This window comes from Gambusia affinis, linkage group LG06 (assembly GCF_019740435.1).
Source record: "Gambusia affinis linkage group LG06, SWU_Gaff_1.0, whole genome shotgun sequence".
In the NCBI taxonomy this organism is placed as follows: domain Eukaryota; kingdom Metazoa; phylum Chordata; class Actinopteri; order Cyprinodontiformes; family Poeciliidae; genus Gambusia; species Gambusia affinis.
Genome location: NC_057873.1, coordinates 2,751,224 through 2,765,996, shown reverse-complemented (window position 1 = coordinate 2,765,996; position 14,773 = coordinate 2,751,224). Strand labels below are relative to the sequence as shown.

The 14,773-nt window shown below is 42.8% G+C and overlaps 1 protein-coding gene across 4 annotated transcripts in view; it reads right to left on the bottom strand.

The window, feature by feature from the left end:
• Positions 1 to 1,854: 1,854 nt before the first annotated feature.
• The window catches only part of zc3h4 (zinc finger CCCH-type containing 4), a 16,700-nt gene continuing 3,781 nt past the window's right edge, over positions 1,855 to 14,773 (bottom strand). For 3 of the 4 annotated variants that reach the window (XM_044120045.1, XM_044120049.1, XM_044120047.1), the window contains exons 2-14: positions 13,740 to 14,049; positions 13,552 to 13,659; positions 12,824 to 13,022; positions 11,889 to 12,034; positions 10,445 to 10,541; positions 10,218 to 10,354; positions 10,030 to 10,137; positions 9,250 to 9,361; positions 8,008 to 8,117; positions 7,119 to 7,582; positions 6,382 to 6,620; positions 6,071 to 6,298; positions 1,855 to 4,553 (exon numbers count right to left, since the gene is read on the bottom strand). In XM_044120045.1, coding sequence (XP_043975980.1) covers positions 3,001 to 4,553; positions 6,071 to 6,298; positions 6,382 to 6,620; positions 7,119 to 7,582; positions 8,008 to 8,117; positions 9,250 to 9,361; positions 10,030 to 10,137; positions 10,218 to 10,354; positions 10,445 to 10,541; positions 11,889 to 12,034; positions 12,824 to 13,022; positions 13,552 to 13,659; positions 13,740 to 14,049 — 3,811 coding nt within the window. In that variant the 3' untranslated portion in view covers positions 1,855 to 3,000. The remainder of the gene's footprint in view (positions 4,554 to 6,070; positions 6,299 to 6,381; positions 6,621 to 7,118; positions 7,583 to 8,007; positions 8,118 to 9,249; positions 9,362 to 10,029; positions 10,138 to 10,217; positions 10,355 to 10,444; positions 10,542 to 11,888; positions 12,035 to 12,823; positions 13,023 to 13,551; positions 13,660 to 13,739; positions 14,050 to 14,773) is intronic. The other variant, XM_044120046.1, reaches the window with a different exon arrangement.

Below are 14,773 nucleotides of genomic sequence, written 5' to 3'. Positions count from 1 at the left end.
CTAATTTCTAGTGTAAATATTGCATTGCACTTGAAATAAGACAAAACTAACTTACAAGTAATCTTCAGCAAACAGGAGCTTGTTTTAAGTAAGTAATATGAGTTCCACTGGCAGATTATTTCACTAAAACAATATAGTTTCACTATGTTACCAGTGAAATAATCTGCCAGTGAGACTAGTACCTTTTCAACAATATTAAAGAATTATTGACTTAAATCCAGCTCCAACATCTTTCTGAAAAGTTACTTATATGTTAGTTTCGTCTTACTTCAAATGTGCTGAGACATTTGCAATGGAAACTAGACAGGAATAGCTGGAAAGATTTAGTGTTTTTGCAGTGCAGAGGTGCCAAACATCAGATTTGTGGCCTGGCGTGTTTGTGTGCGTGATAGGAAGCCTTTGAGGTAGGGATGAATGCTGCGCCTTCCTGGAACCGGCGCTGCAGGATGGGAGGGGAGCAGGAAGCGAGTCGTCAGAGGGATCACGCCGAACCGGGGAAACGAGCTGCTGATCCGAATCCACCAGACAAAAAGCAGCTCTGCTGCGTCACAAATGTTCACATCAAAACTTACTGAAAAAAACCAAAGGGTTTTCAAAGTGAGGTCTGGGGGCATGAAGTGATTTTATGTGGCCGCCCAGACCACAGTTCAAGAATAAATAGTTTAATTTATTTACAGCTTAAAATGAAAATGCTACATGTTGATATAAACAAAAGTTTTGAATGAAAATGGGTAGGTGTAACCATAAGAAACTAAACATCAATCAACCATCCATATTACAGAAGAGCTTTAGGGTCCCTGAAGAAACAAAAGTTTGACTTTTGATCTCAGGAGATTAAAGTCTGAATTCTGAGATTAAAGTTTGGAGTATTAGAGTCATTCTGAGAAAATTACGAGTGTTTTTAGAATAAAGTCAAACAAGATTAAAGTTAAAATAATACAGCTTTATTCTGGTATTATTTCAGCTTTACTATCCTACGATTTTATTCTCATACATAAACTTTTATCTCGTAATACTACAACTTTACTTTCATATTATTTCATATTTATTTGTGCAAAATTACTTTATTCTCGTTCTGCTTTATTCTTTTAATGTGACTATTTACGTCACATTAAATTTTTATTGTCAAAATATTACGTCTTTATTCTCATAATTGTATTTTTTATTGGAATGTTTTTAACACTCTGTCACACAACACACAGTCCACTCATCGACTTTTACTCTTAATCTGTGTTTTTCAAACTGGGAGCCCCAGAGGGAGTCCAGGAAAATGGAAAAAAAAAAAAAAAAAAAAAAACATTTTTAAATAAATTTTGCAAATGATAAAACATAATCTGTTTTTAACTCTTTATAATAAAATCTAAGATAACATTTAAATATTATCCACCATGCTCATCTTTCTGATTGGCTGCCAGTCAAAAAGCTGCGTAGGCAGAATTTATGCTAAAAGAATCTAATTATTGAATTGTAAAGAAAACTTCATAAATTTTAAAGTTAATTTTATGTCAACGCTGTTTGGAGGTCATGCCTGGAAAAGTTTGGGCAGCCCTTGAATTACAGCATGTTGCACCAAAAAACTTGGTTTTAGTAACAGTTTTAATCTTCAGGAAATATTTTAAAATAAAGATTTGACCTAGATTCAGTTATTATAGCTGAGAACAGCCCAAAATAATAAGCTAACTGTTAAATGCAAAAACTTATTTGAAGTTACTTTATTTGTCCAATTAAAATAGTTCAAGTTTAGTTTTTGTTGTGCAGGTAATAAAAGTTGAGTTTAGCTGAATGAGTTTAGCTTTTAAAAATTATAGGAGGTAAAAAGTTTGGGCACCATGGAAGAAGAAAAAAAGGAGAGAATAAGGAGTTTGTGTTTCTTCCAATGACATCATCAGAGAAAACAGTTTTATTGTGATTTAGGCATTCTTACATAAACACGTCAGATGAATCAGCTGAGGTAATAAAAATACAGAAAATAGAGTTTTTTTTAACCTTCTGATCATGTCTGGACTTTATTTAAATACTTACATCCTCACCTAAATGTGTACAGTTAGAAAACTCCCTCCAATGATGTTAAAGATTCTGCTCAAATTTACAAAGAGAAGAAAAAAAAAAACATAAAAATGCACAAAAAAACCCAAAACCAAACAATAAATCGAGTTTCCTGGCGAGATTCTAACAGGTTAACAAAACGACTGCCTGCGTCCGCTGAGGTGAGTTGATTTACGTGTTGATTCAGAACCAGAATAGGTATAAAAAACAAAACAAAGAAATAAATTAAAATAAGTAACATCTGTACAGAAAAACGCATCGTTAGCAATTCTGGGAGCTGTTTTCACTCTGAATCTGCACACAAAAGATCCATAATGTGAATCAAACCCTGAAAATGAGTTCTGCAATCGAGAAGATGAAGATTTATTTCTGTTCCTGAACAAGAAAGTGACTAAAACGTAATAAATTGGCGTAAAAGAAGGAAAAAAGAGGATTGTAATGTAACTGTGGAGCACTGACCAAGCAGACTGAAATTTGCTTCAACAAAATGTGTGAACTAAAATAAAAACAAGTTGGAAGCAAAAGTTTTGCACAGTAAAAATAAATCAATCTAAACCTCAGACCAGAGCTGACAGAGCCAAGAAGTATAAAAATAAATACTAAAAAATAAATCAGGCAGGTTATAGATTTATAATTAGATACTTTTATATCTTCCTCCAGAAAACATAAAAAAAGATTTTAAATATTCAACGCGTTGACAGGATCTGATTGTTCCCAGAAGTTGGAGCTGAATCGGAGCAGAAAAAGCTAAAATGTTCGTTAGAAACGTTGATATCCGGGTCGGGAGGATTTTACACATCCATACGTTTAAAATAGAAACTCTTTTTCTCTCAGTGCAGCGGCCCGAACCCGGACCTTTGGGTCTTTCAGACGGTTTCCACAGCCACCTCTATGCTTCACTGTCCAGTAACCGTAAAACCTGCGAGGCGCCTGAATGGCTCCCCGTTTCCATGGTTACTGGCAGAAAGGCGACGCCGTGGGGTCGAAGCCTTTGAACACGTCTTTCAGTGAAGCGTTGTCCTGCTCGGCGGCGGCCGGATCCGACTGCGCCGGGCTGCTTCCTCCGAACGGGCTGCCGGCGCCGCCCGCTTTGGACGCCTGCTTCACCACGCCAAACAGCGACGGCACCGGCAGGTTGTGGACTCCCGCTGGCGCCGGGTCGCCAGGCGCTCCTGTGGGAGCCGGCGACCCGGTGACGGCAGCCAGACCCGCTTGGGAGGCGGAGTTCGGCGACGGAGCGGGTTTGGGTCGCGGCCGGTTGTAGCTGTTGTAACGGTCGGTGCCTTGCTCTGAGCTCTTTTCTGGTTCCGGCTGGTCCAGTGCGGACTTCCGGACAAACAACGGCTCTTTGGGTTTGGGTTTCCCCGCCGTCGGGTCGCTGGGTTTGGGCTCGGTGCTGGCCGAGTTGGGGGAGCCGCTGCTGGTACCGGGGCTGGCCGGTTTGTTAGTCCGCGGGTCATACAGGCTGATGCTGCTGAGCACACTGGCGCCTCCTGGGGCCCCGGCGGCCCCGCTGCGGCCGGACCCCCCGGCAGACAGCAGCCGGGGGTCATAGGGCGCGATGCCCGGCGGGGAGGAAGTGGACGGAGCGGCTGGAGGTGGAGTCGGAGCGGACGGAGCCGGTTCCGGCTGCTTTAGCGCTGATTTCTGCGGCTGCAGGCGCGGGTCGGACGGAGGCTTGCGTACGCGGGGGTCGACGGGTTTGTCTGCGGGGGGCGGCTGAGCGAGCAGCGCCAAGGGGGGGGTGGGCGCGTGGGGCGGGGAGGAAGTCTGGGAGTTCACCGTCTTCAGGATGCGAGACAGCAGCTCAAAGTCTGGAAGGGACGAGGAAGAGGAGGAGGAGGAAGAGGCGGGCGGGTCCTGCGGCTGCGTGGAGGCCGGCGGCTGGGTTCTGGTGAGGCGCGGGTCCGCCGGGGGGGCGGGCGGGATGCCGGGCGGCAGCGGCAGCAGGTCCTGTTTGGGCGGCGGCAGGGGGAGCAGGTCTTCGGGCGACCAGGTGACGGTCTTGGCGAAGGCGGGCATGTGCAGAACGATGTCCTTCTTGATGTGGCTGAACTGCTGCAGCTGCGAGCGCGGGTCCCTCAGCGCCATGCCCATCAGCGGGTCCAACGGGATCGGCACAGGTTTCTCCCGCAGGACCCGCTCCGTCTCCTCCTCCTCGGCTGCCGGGGCGGTGAGCGGCGGTGGCTTGTAGACCAGCGCCGGCTCCACCTTGGCGGCCGCCAGCCTGGCTAGCCGCGGGTCGGTGGGCGGGCCCAGGGACGGCGGCGCCGCCGGCTGGGCGCCATCCGCTGCGTGGGACGACTCAGTGGCGCGCGCCAGGCGGGGGTCCCGGGCCAGACGGGGGTCCGCTGGGCGAGCCACGGCCGTCTTCTGGAGGCGGGAGTCGCCAGGATGGCCGTCGGGTTTCTGGGTCGGCTGAGTCTGCTGGCGCAGCGTCTTCAAGATGGAGGTCACGCTGCTGCCGCCGTCCTCATCCTCACTGGAGTACCAGTTCCCCGAATCGCCTGGAAGAGGAAAAAACATTAAACTCATTCAAATAAAACTTTATTTCACATCTGAGGGGATTTCTGCTGCAGGATCAACATGGAAACATGTCCAATAAAAAAACAGTCCTGGGTCAGTGCTGCCATGTTTTTGACTTTTTCTGTTTCAGTGCAGTAATCAGATTACAGCTGCAGTATGAAACTTTTATAGAAAACAAATTACATTTCTGTTGAAACTGTCTAACAATACGGTGTAACACAATCTGTGAAAATTATTGAGCTCTTCTGCCTTCTACCAATGCCAACTAGAAACAACCAATCAGAACCAGGAGGCGGGGCTTAGCGCTGTCAATCATCTCCCTGTTAGCATAGCCTGTCGTCACTGCTAATTCAAGTTAGCATGGCCACTGATGACTGTGACAGAATTGTTTTTCTGTAATGATAAGTTGTTTCTTCATCATTAGCACGCTGAGCAGCACGTTCACAAGATTGATTGACAGCATTAAGCCCCTCCTTCTGGCTCTGATTGGTTGTTTTTGGTGCATTTTTTTTCAGACGGCAACAGCAGCTCCTGGAGGAAGTCGATCTTTTCACAGATTATTTGTCTCTTAAACTGTCACAACATGGCGACGGTTTTAATTTGTTAAAGAAATTCATAAAAATTACATACTGGAGCTTTAAAGTTACTTGTCAAACACTGTAAAAACAAAATTTAAACATGCATTTTTTTCTTAGTACACTTTAATTAACATGAAACGAACCTCCAAGTAACTTTACAGCTACAATAATTAATAGTAAAGATAAAAATACTAGTTCCAGGCAGATTGTTTCACTCATAACTAGAATCTTTTCATCAACATTTAAGGAAATAATGTAATAGAATAAGCTCCTATTATCTGGTTGAAAAGTCACTTGTAAGTTAGTTTGGTCTTTTTTCAGGTTTAATAACATATTTGCTCTATAAACTAGATCAAACACACTTAGTAAGATTTTGTGTTTTTCCATTGAAGTCACTGAGTTACTTTTACTGTAATTTGACTTTTTGACTTTTACTTAATAAACGGATAAATTGTTGTTTTCCTCTTGTGGGAGAGGCGCCTCTTGTAATACCAGCAGCAACACAAACAAACAATGGAGGAAGTCGAGAGATGCACGTTTTTCTAGCTGGAAATAAAAGTTAGATTTCGTTTGTGTCGCCAAAGACAATGAAATTAAGATTTATGGTTCCCTCTGTGCTGGAAAAACTGTCATTGTTCCACCTTCGAAAACAGGGGAGACAGAAAAACATGAAAAATGTTCTGTATTTCTGTCATGCTGCAGTTTAATGCCATGAGAGCAGAATGCATACGCCCCCTGGTGGAGGATGGAGGCATTACCAATCTATCCCAGAACAAACTGTCGTATGATCACAATTTCCTTGAATAAATAATAATAATCATCATAATTTTCCAAGCTATGTTGCTTCAAAAACACTGCATCAAACTTGAAGCTGCCTGTCAGAAATCCAGCCAGAGGGGAGCGGATGGATTTTAAAATACCTTCGACATCTTTGGTCTTTTCTGCTCCGCCCTCAGCCATCCTGCGAGCGCGCTCCTCCTCCTCCTGCTGTTTCTGCTGGATCCTCATGAACAGAACCCGCTGGGCAGGAGGCAGGAAGTCCGGCACGGAGATCCCTCCCTGTCCGGCTGGCGCCCCGTTAGCAGAACTGTCTCTGGGTCCGGGCGCTCCTCTGTCGTCCATGGCGGGAAAACTCTGAAACCTGTCGCCTGAGAGGGAAAGAGGAGGAAGTCGTTGCTTATAAACGCATTTTAAGCAGAACTTCCCGGTTTTATCTGTAACCCGTCCTCACCCTCCTGCACTCCTTCCATCTTCATCCCGTCCTGCTGATTGTAGAACTCGTTGAAGAAGTTTCCTCCTCCCGGCGGCGGCCCCGGCCCTCCCATCATGGGGGCTCCGCCGGGCCCCATGTTCTGCGATTCGGGGGTCATGATGCCGGCGGGTCCGGGGAAGCGGGGCGGAGCGGCTCCCGGGGCGCCCTGCGGTCCTGAGGGTGCGGTCTGAGCCGGGCCGGTACTGGGAGCCTGACTTCTGATGCAAACAGGAAATTGTGATTCAACAAGTACAGAGCACGATTCATGACAAAAATAAGAATTTTTTCTATTATTATTATTTTTTCTATCATTAAAAGACAATAATTGTCATTAAACTCTGATTTCCTTTTGTACAAAATTATATACATATAATTTATAAATTACAAAAACTATAATAAATAATTGAATACAAGTTATCAAAATTATAAATGTGTTCTGTAAATATGATTTTATTAGAACTTCACTGAAATAGTGATGATCTAGTAAAGTCCTGATTGTTTCATCACGACTAATAAAAACATTTTGAGCGATTTTAAAGCCATGAGGAAAAATGCTACCAATAGCAAAATATAACAAGTTTCTAAAGAATTTTTTCAAAACTGTCTAACACACAAATACATCAAGAGTTTGCTTGTTAAATCCATAGACTAAATTCCTTGTATACATTTAAAGTGTTTCCAGGCACACAGTGACAATCAAGTCTCTGATCTCGTACCTGACAGCCAGTTTCTGAGCCAGCTGTCCAGTTGGCTGGACTTTAATCTCAAACAGCGACGGGATCTTCTTCCCGGCCAAGGCCCCCGACCCACCAGCGGGCGGGGGCACCATGTGTGGGGAGGGGCAGCCGGGATTGGTGGGGGGTCCTCCTGGGAAGGGGCTTCCATCAGGACTGTGGACCGGACCAACAGGGACGTTGGGTCCGGGGACGGGCGGTGGAACCGGGGGACCTTTGCCTGCAAGAGGAACCTGGCTGGGTCCAGGAGGACCCCCAAAGGTCTCCACCACAGGTCCGCCAAAGTCCCCGACCCCCATGTTGGCGTCCATGGAAACAGGGCGGGGAGGGGTGGGGAGCAGCCCGACTCCAGGAGGGGGTTTGGGAAGAGGGTTGATGCCCTGTTTCTTCAGCTCCTCCACCTCCTTTTCATCCTCGGCTCCAGCCTCAGCATCTTCTGCCAGCATCTGGACAGAAACACCAAAAATAAATCCACAGCTCCGTTACTCTGATGCCTGCGTCTTCACATTTATGTGTTCACATTTATGTGTTCACATTTATGTGTTCACATTTATGTGTTCACATTTATGTGTTCACATTTATGTGGTCACATTTATGCTACTCGTATCCCTGTGTAGTAGGGGTTGCACCAATTAGTCAACTAGTCGATTATTTTCTCTGTAGTGACTTTTTCTGGGCCAGTCGACTGGTTGCAATCACGTGACAAAACTGAAATAAATCAAACTAATAAAAGTAGGCACAGCGATTAATCTGATTAGTTTGGTTAATGGATTGACAGCTGTAGAAAAACAAATGAATCTTAAAACATCTTAATAAACCCTGCAGGTATGTAGGCTGTTTCATGGGATTATGTATTTACGGATGTTCCCACCTTGTTGAGCAGCTCCTGGGTGTCGTTGTTGAGGTCTTCATGGGAGAACATGCACTCATCTCCGTTCACACAGTTTCCTGTGGTGTGGAACAGCTTACATGGAAACTCACGTGAACTTGGAGTCAAGGAGAAACCACTGCGTGAAGAAAAAGTGAGCAGCGTAACCACTCCGGGATTTTTAAAGCATGGAGGACGAGAGCGACGGGATTACAGCTTGTAATCGGGTCACAGAGTAGATTAGTCGGAGTAATTGTAATTAATTCCTTTTTTACATTATTGTCAACAAATTTAGTCATTGATTAATCGTTAACTGGAGGAAGCACACACAAAAACAGACATTTGCTGACAAAAAGAAAACATTCAGAGCAGTAATCAAGCTAAAACTAGACAGAAAATATACATTTGTATTCAAGATTTTTAAAAAATTGTTCTACCCAGAACTCCTTAAGCAGCAGTTTTAGCTTCAACTGGTCCAAATTCTGTCCTATTCTACTTTCTTATTAAGCACTTTTGCATTAAATTATTCATAATCAAAAAGATAATTAACACTATAGATACACTATATTAATATTAGAAGCATAATTAGTTGTGTGAGAGTTTAACGGTAAATACGCGCTCCTCACTGATTGCTCTGGACGCTGACTTGGCTCTGTTGCTTTGGAAAGACAAAAGTGCCACAACTTTCTGCTTTTACAACACATCTGGTAATAAGATCAGGTAAGAAAACGCTGGCTTATGACTTAGGATGCCACAAAATACTGCAAAAATCCCTTTAAAGTTTAGATTTTTACATTATTGTATGACTACTGTCTGAATAGTGAAAATTACTGCATTTATTCATGGCATTGAACAGCACTTTGAACGCTGCCGTACGTCTCTGTAAGCCGTCATGCGTAATATTCCAGTATTCAATGACTGGAACAGATTTTCACTGTTCAGAAGCTGGTCTTACAACGGTGTGGAAAGAAACGTTTTGAAGGGACTTCATAAACTTCATAAACCGTCGTTTTCCTGACACTGTAGATCCAGATGTGGTAAACGTGGCGATTTGTGTCACTTTTGTCTTTCTCACAGAATTTGAGGTAAACTGTGGGAAAAGTGGGATGTTTAACCACCCACAGGCCCCTCAGGTGTGACGCCCTTAAATAAAGCGCAGCGCTGCGAGTCGAGCCTTAACCAAACATGTGAACACGATTGGCTGCAGCAGCAGAAAGAGATTCAAACATTGCCAGCGAAGGATATCATGCATGTAGGGACAGTGGTCGGCGCGGGCGCAGAATCCAGTGATGTAGAATTTACACAACTCCTTCTTCTTCGGCAGTTCAATGTCATGGCTGAAGTTGCAGTGGTCCCCCTGGTGGTTGAAAATGGTAAGCAATGTTACATCACAAATACTATTAAAGCGGCACGTATGTAAGGAATGTCAAATATATTCTTTTACACATCTGTTGAAACTGTCAGCATGCCGTGACAGTTTGGTATGAGACAGATGAGCCTGTGGAAAAAGAAATCAAACTCCTCTGCCTTCTCCCAGTGGTAACTAGAAACAACCAATCAGAGCCAGGAGGCGGGACTTAGTGCTGTCAATCAGGCCCTCTACAGCCTCTCCCCATCAGGAGATCCTGTTGTGAATGCTAATGGAAGTTAGCATGGCCACTGATGACAGCAGATTTTCCCGCAACAGTGAGTTGTTTCTCCACTATTTGCACATTTAGCAGCAGTATATTGATTGACAGCGCTAAGGCCCGCCTCCTGGTACTGACTGGTTGTTTTTGGTGCGTTTCTTCAGACGGTGATGCTAGCTCAAGGAGGAGATGGAGGAGGATAATCTTCTCACAGATTATCTGTCTCACACTATCATGATATGGTGACATTTTTAACAAGTACGTAAAAAATAGATTATTTATTAAAGTTCCATTCTGCAGATCTAATCTGAAGTATTGGAACGTTTTTAAACCAGTGACTTAAGAAGGTTTTGCCAGAGGTTTTACATAAATAGTTTAAAGCGGAGGACACTCGTACCCAGGTGCATCTGCCCTCGATATAGTACTTGCAGATGGCTTTTCCTTTCTTGTCCTGGTGCTTTTCGTGGTGATGCCTCCTCCCGACTCCTGGACCGTCGCCTCCATCCTGAGTCACAGAAGCAGCAGAAACTCGTTAGCCACGTCAGACTTTGAAACGTGGGATCTGATAAGGATCAGTGAACGTACCCCGTTGTCCATGTCGCCGTTGTTGTCGTCGTCGTTGCCCATGTCGCCTCTTCCTCGCCCTCTGCTGCGGCCCTTCGCTCCTCGCATCATTCCTCTTCCTCCTTTCCCTCTGCCTCGGCCGCGGCCTCCTTTCATTCCTGGACAAGAAACATCAGATCAAAATTTATTCTTCCAGTCGAAGATCCAAGGCAGCAAAGTAATGAGGTTGAAAAGTGAACACTGCCGACCTCTGCCTCTGTCTTTAGAGCGTTTGTAGTGGCTGAGTTCCTTGGAGTAGTCGTCATAATCATCGTCCGCCATGTTGTCGTATTCTTCCTCTCCGTACTGAAGACAAAGAGTTACTTAAAAATTGGATCTCAACGACGACATTCTTCACAAAAAAGTATTCACACCCTTAAACTTTTGCACAATACAACACCAAACTCCAGCGTTTCACCCGGTTTGTATGTGATAAATCAACACAAAGTAGAAGGAAAACGATGCGAAGGCCTGTCGCAGTCACCAATTAACTAAAGGATCAAAATAAACTGTTGTTTTGTTTGTTTATTTTGGATATTTAAAATGCCCTCCAGTTCCGGTGTTAAATGTTCAGAAGTTTATTGATCCTGCATCATTATGCCGTTACCATTATATTACAGTGAAAACGGACTCAAACTCACAATATCGTCATTTATCATAATAACTTCTGGGACAATTTATCATCCTGAATTTTTCTTTTCACAGTGGCAGGTCTAATTCTGCATCATTAAAATCTTTTACTCAAGCTGCACCGATGTCAGTTTTCTGGCCGATAAAATAAGCACATTCTGCAGATTCAGCATTTGACTACTTAAGTTTTTAATTTATACAATATTAGAAATGCATGACAATGGCAAAAACTTAATTCCTTTTTATTTTAGAAATAAAATGCACATTTTACTGTCTAAAATGAAAAAACAGCATTCCTATAATGAATGCTTTATCATCTGTAGCAAAGGATGAATCTGCAGCTGAAAAATCCTTCTAGCATCCAGACAGTGTAGGAAAAGTCTGTTTATTTAAAAAATATATAGCTGGATGGCAAAACTTGCTAATCGGACACAAGAATTCTCACCAGGTGAAGCTAAAACTGCAACTTGAGTATTTTCTGGGTAGAAAATATTTACAGATAAAGAAGATCTTTTTTAATATTTAATGCAAAATGAAAATAATTTTAATGTAATTTGTGCTGAATTATGGCTATGAGGGTTTTGTTCTTTAAACAAATTAGACATTTTAGAGTCTATAATCTCCAGTTAGTGATTAATTGATTGCTAAATTAGTTGACGGTTATTTCAATAACTGATCGTTTCATGACTAATCAGAGAAGCAACAAAGAGACCTGTTGGACGGTGCAGAGATCCACAGGTCAGGTGGGAGTCAGAACTCGATTTATCAGGCTTTCCAGAGCCACACCCACCTGGTGACAGGTGGGAAACCTGGAAGGTTGGTAGCATAGTCTCTGTGAAGTTCTAGAGCTGAACTCGACTGACTACAAATGCACGCCACACTTTTCAGATTCTGTCTTGACAAATACTTTGAAAACGTTTCTCATTTTCCTTCCACTGCTTTGTGTTTTTCCGTCACATAACTCCTGATAAACAGCGGAGACAAGCTGGAGTTGAAGGAGAGAGACGCTCAGTGACCCCTGACCTCCATGTCCTCTCCGTATCCGTCCCCGTCGTCGTCTCCGCCCATCCTTCCAACTCGTCCGCCCCGTCCTCGGCTTCCTCCTCTCCCCCGCCTCCCTCCCCTCATTCCCCCGCGTCCTCTCAGGCTCTTCATGCGACCTCTGCCCCCTGCAGGAGACAAATAAAAGCAGCGTGGGTTTAATTTCTTTGGATTTTCTTATATTTATTGATTATTCTGATGATTAATGTAATAATGAGATTTGTTTTTTAAATTAACCCATTCGGCAGTTTAACCACTCAAGCTTACAATTTTTAACAATATTAAAACTACATGAACCATGCAAATAAACAAATAAGAAAATAAACATTATATTGCCTAAAATGTGATAACTTAACATTCTTTTAGTGAAAACTTGATCATTTATAGTGAGGGAGGAAAAAATAGGAGTATTTTTTCCTCCCTCACTATAAATGATCACTTGCATGAAAAGCTCAAAGCTCAGCCATTTCTGCAGGACTTATACAATGTAGGGATGATCTGATTAAAAACTGATAGTAAAAGATGCTAAATAGGAGTTTTTTGTTTTTGTTTTTGTTTTTTTTTTACAGAATTTGAACCAGGAGAAGTTAAAACTGAAGGATTTCTTGGTTGAACACATTTAAAGACAAATGTGTTTTTTTTTTCCTTGAGATGGAAAACATTTAAAAACTATATATATATGTTTGTATAGTTTTGCCATAATTAGGTCTCTGAGTGTTTTGTTCCTTTAGAAAATTACCTTTTTTTAAAAGTTTGTATCCTCCAGCAAACGATTAAACAATTAATAAATTGTTTCGATAACTGATTAATCCATAATCTAATCCAATCCTCATTATTAATAATGTAAAAGCATAAATTTCACATTGTTTTTTTTCTAATTTTATCCATTAGGTTTGATCAGAAATAAAGAAAAGAACCTCTTCCGCCCCGGCCGCCCTCCTTGGCCTTGCGGTACTGGTTGAGCTCCTTCGCGAAGTCGTCATACTCTTCATCGCCCATGTCTTCCTCCTCCTCTCCCTCGTAGATGTCTTCTTCATAGTCGTCATAGCCAGTGTAGCCCTGTTTGTCCATCTTCATGTAGCCGCCCTTCTTCGGCCCACCGTAGCCGCCATGAGACTGCAGACAGAAACAACAAAGAATCCAAGGATCAGAAACATTTTTCTCCTGTCAGACAAACTTTAAAGGTGATTATTATACTTCATTGGACAGGTTACGATACGGTCTATACAAATCATGTTCATTACATTTTTTCCCACAAAATTATTCTTAGATAGTGAGATTTTAGTTTGCTCAGTTTTAGGGCGTCCTGTCACTTTAAATCCAAATCAGCTGCTGCTGACCACGCCCCCCAACTCATCGGTTTCTAGTTCAAATACATTAGTATACTTGAATTAAGACCATACGTACTGGAGCTCAGTTTGCGTTGCTAGGTAACGTGCTGTAGCTCTACTGGGGTCGCTAGGTAACAGGCAGTGCTCGCTGATTTGTGATGTTACATTTCAGATGTTTGTCCAGACACCAAAAACATGACATTTTACCAGAAAACTGGCTGGGTGTTTTTATCAGCATCAGAAACATTAAAGGAAAAACTAAATGTGCATAATGTGATGTTTGCATAATGTTTTAAAATGACATTAAAACTCACAGAGGAGGTGTACTGCGGACTGTAATCTCTGTACTTCCTCTTCTCACTTGGACTGTAGTCAGAGTCATCGCTGAAGTCTGAGTGATCGTCATCAGAAGAAGCGTGCCGCTGTGAGGAGCAGAAAGTGGTTATTAGAGGAATAGAGAGGGAAGAAGATGATTCAGCTTCACGGCTGAATGTCAACTCACTTTATGCTTGGCTTTGCGTTTCTTCTTGGACCTCCTCTTTTCTTTTTCACGCTCTCGTTCCTTCTCTTTCTTCCGTTTTCTCTTGTGGCGGTGGGAGCGCTCGTCGTCTGAGGCGCTGCTCGGGTGGCGGTCTCGGCTTCGGCGAGGCCTGTCCGCCGCCACGTCTCCTCCTCCTTCGCCGCCGCCGCCGGCGTCCTCGCCCCGGTCTCCGCCCGATCCCGCCGCTGCAGACAAGTCCTGGCCCGCCTCCTCCTCCATGTCCCCTGCATCGTCTTCCAACTCGCCCTCCTCCAGCTCTCCATCTTCAGGCCTGGGCATGAAAATTAATCACTTTTATTCCTGCTGTTCATTCTGACCTCATTGTTCTGCCATCTGAAGTTTAAACTGTCAAATTGGGAGCCCAAATATTAGACGGAACCCAAGTACAGAGGCTGGTAGAAAATTATTCATTATTAATAATCAATACCAGATATTTATTAGGTTGAAGGTTAAAACTCTGCTTTATACAAAGAGACAACAACAAACACTGATAGCTGGACGATAAATCGATTTTTAATCTAATTTTTGTTTTTTGTAGATTTAATTTATGGAAAATCTGGTTTTTCTTTCACCGATGTTTTTGGTTTCTATAGTAAAGAGCAAAGGGCGGCCATCTTGTTTGACAAGCAATTGTTTTGTTTTTTTTACAGCTTCCATTTATTTGTTCTTTGAAGTCATGCATACTCTATGAAGAGATATAAAGGTCAAGCTAAGATTTTTATTTGTTTTAAACAAAATAAAGTCACGATTTGATATGAAAATAAACTCTTAATGTTACCAGAATAAAGTTGTAATATTTGGTGAACGAAGTAGTAATTTTTCAAGCTTTTTTCTCATTTTTTCTCATAATTTTAAGGCATTCTTTCAGTAAAATTACATCTTCATATTATGAATTTATTCTCTTAAACATTCTCAAAGCCTCCTAGTACTTTGTCAGACAACTCACAGAAGGGAGGATTGAAATAAAACACTTTCAGAATTTTTTTTGGTCATTT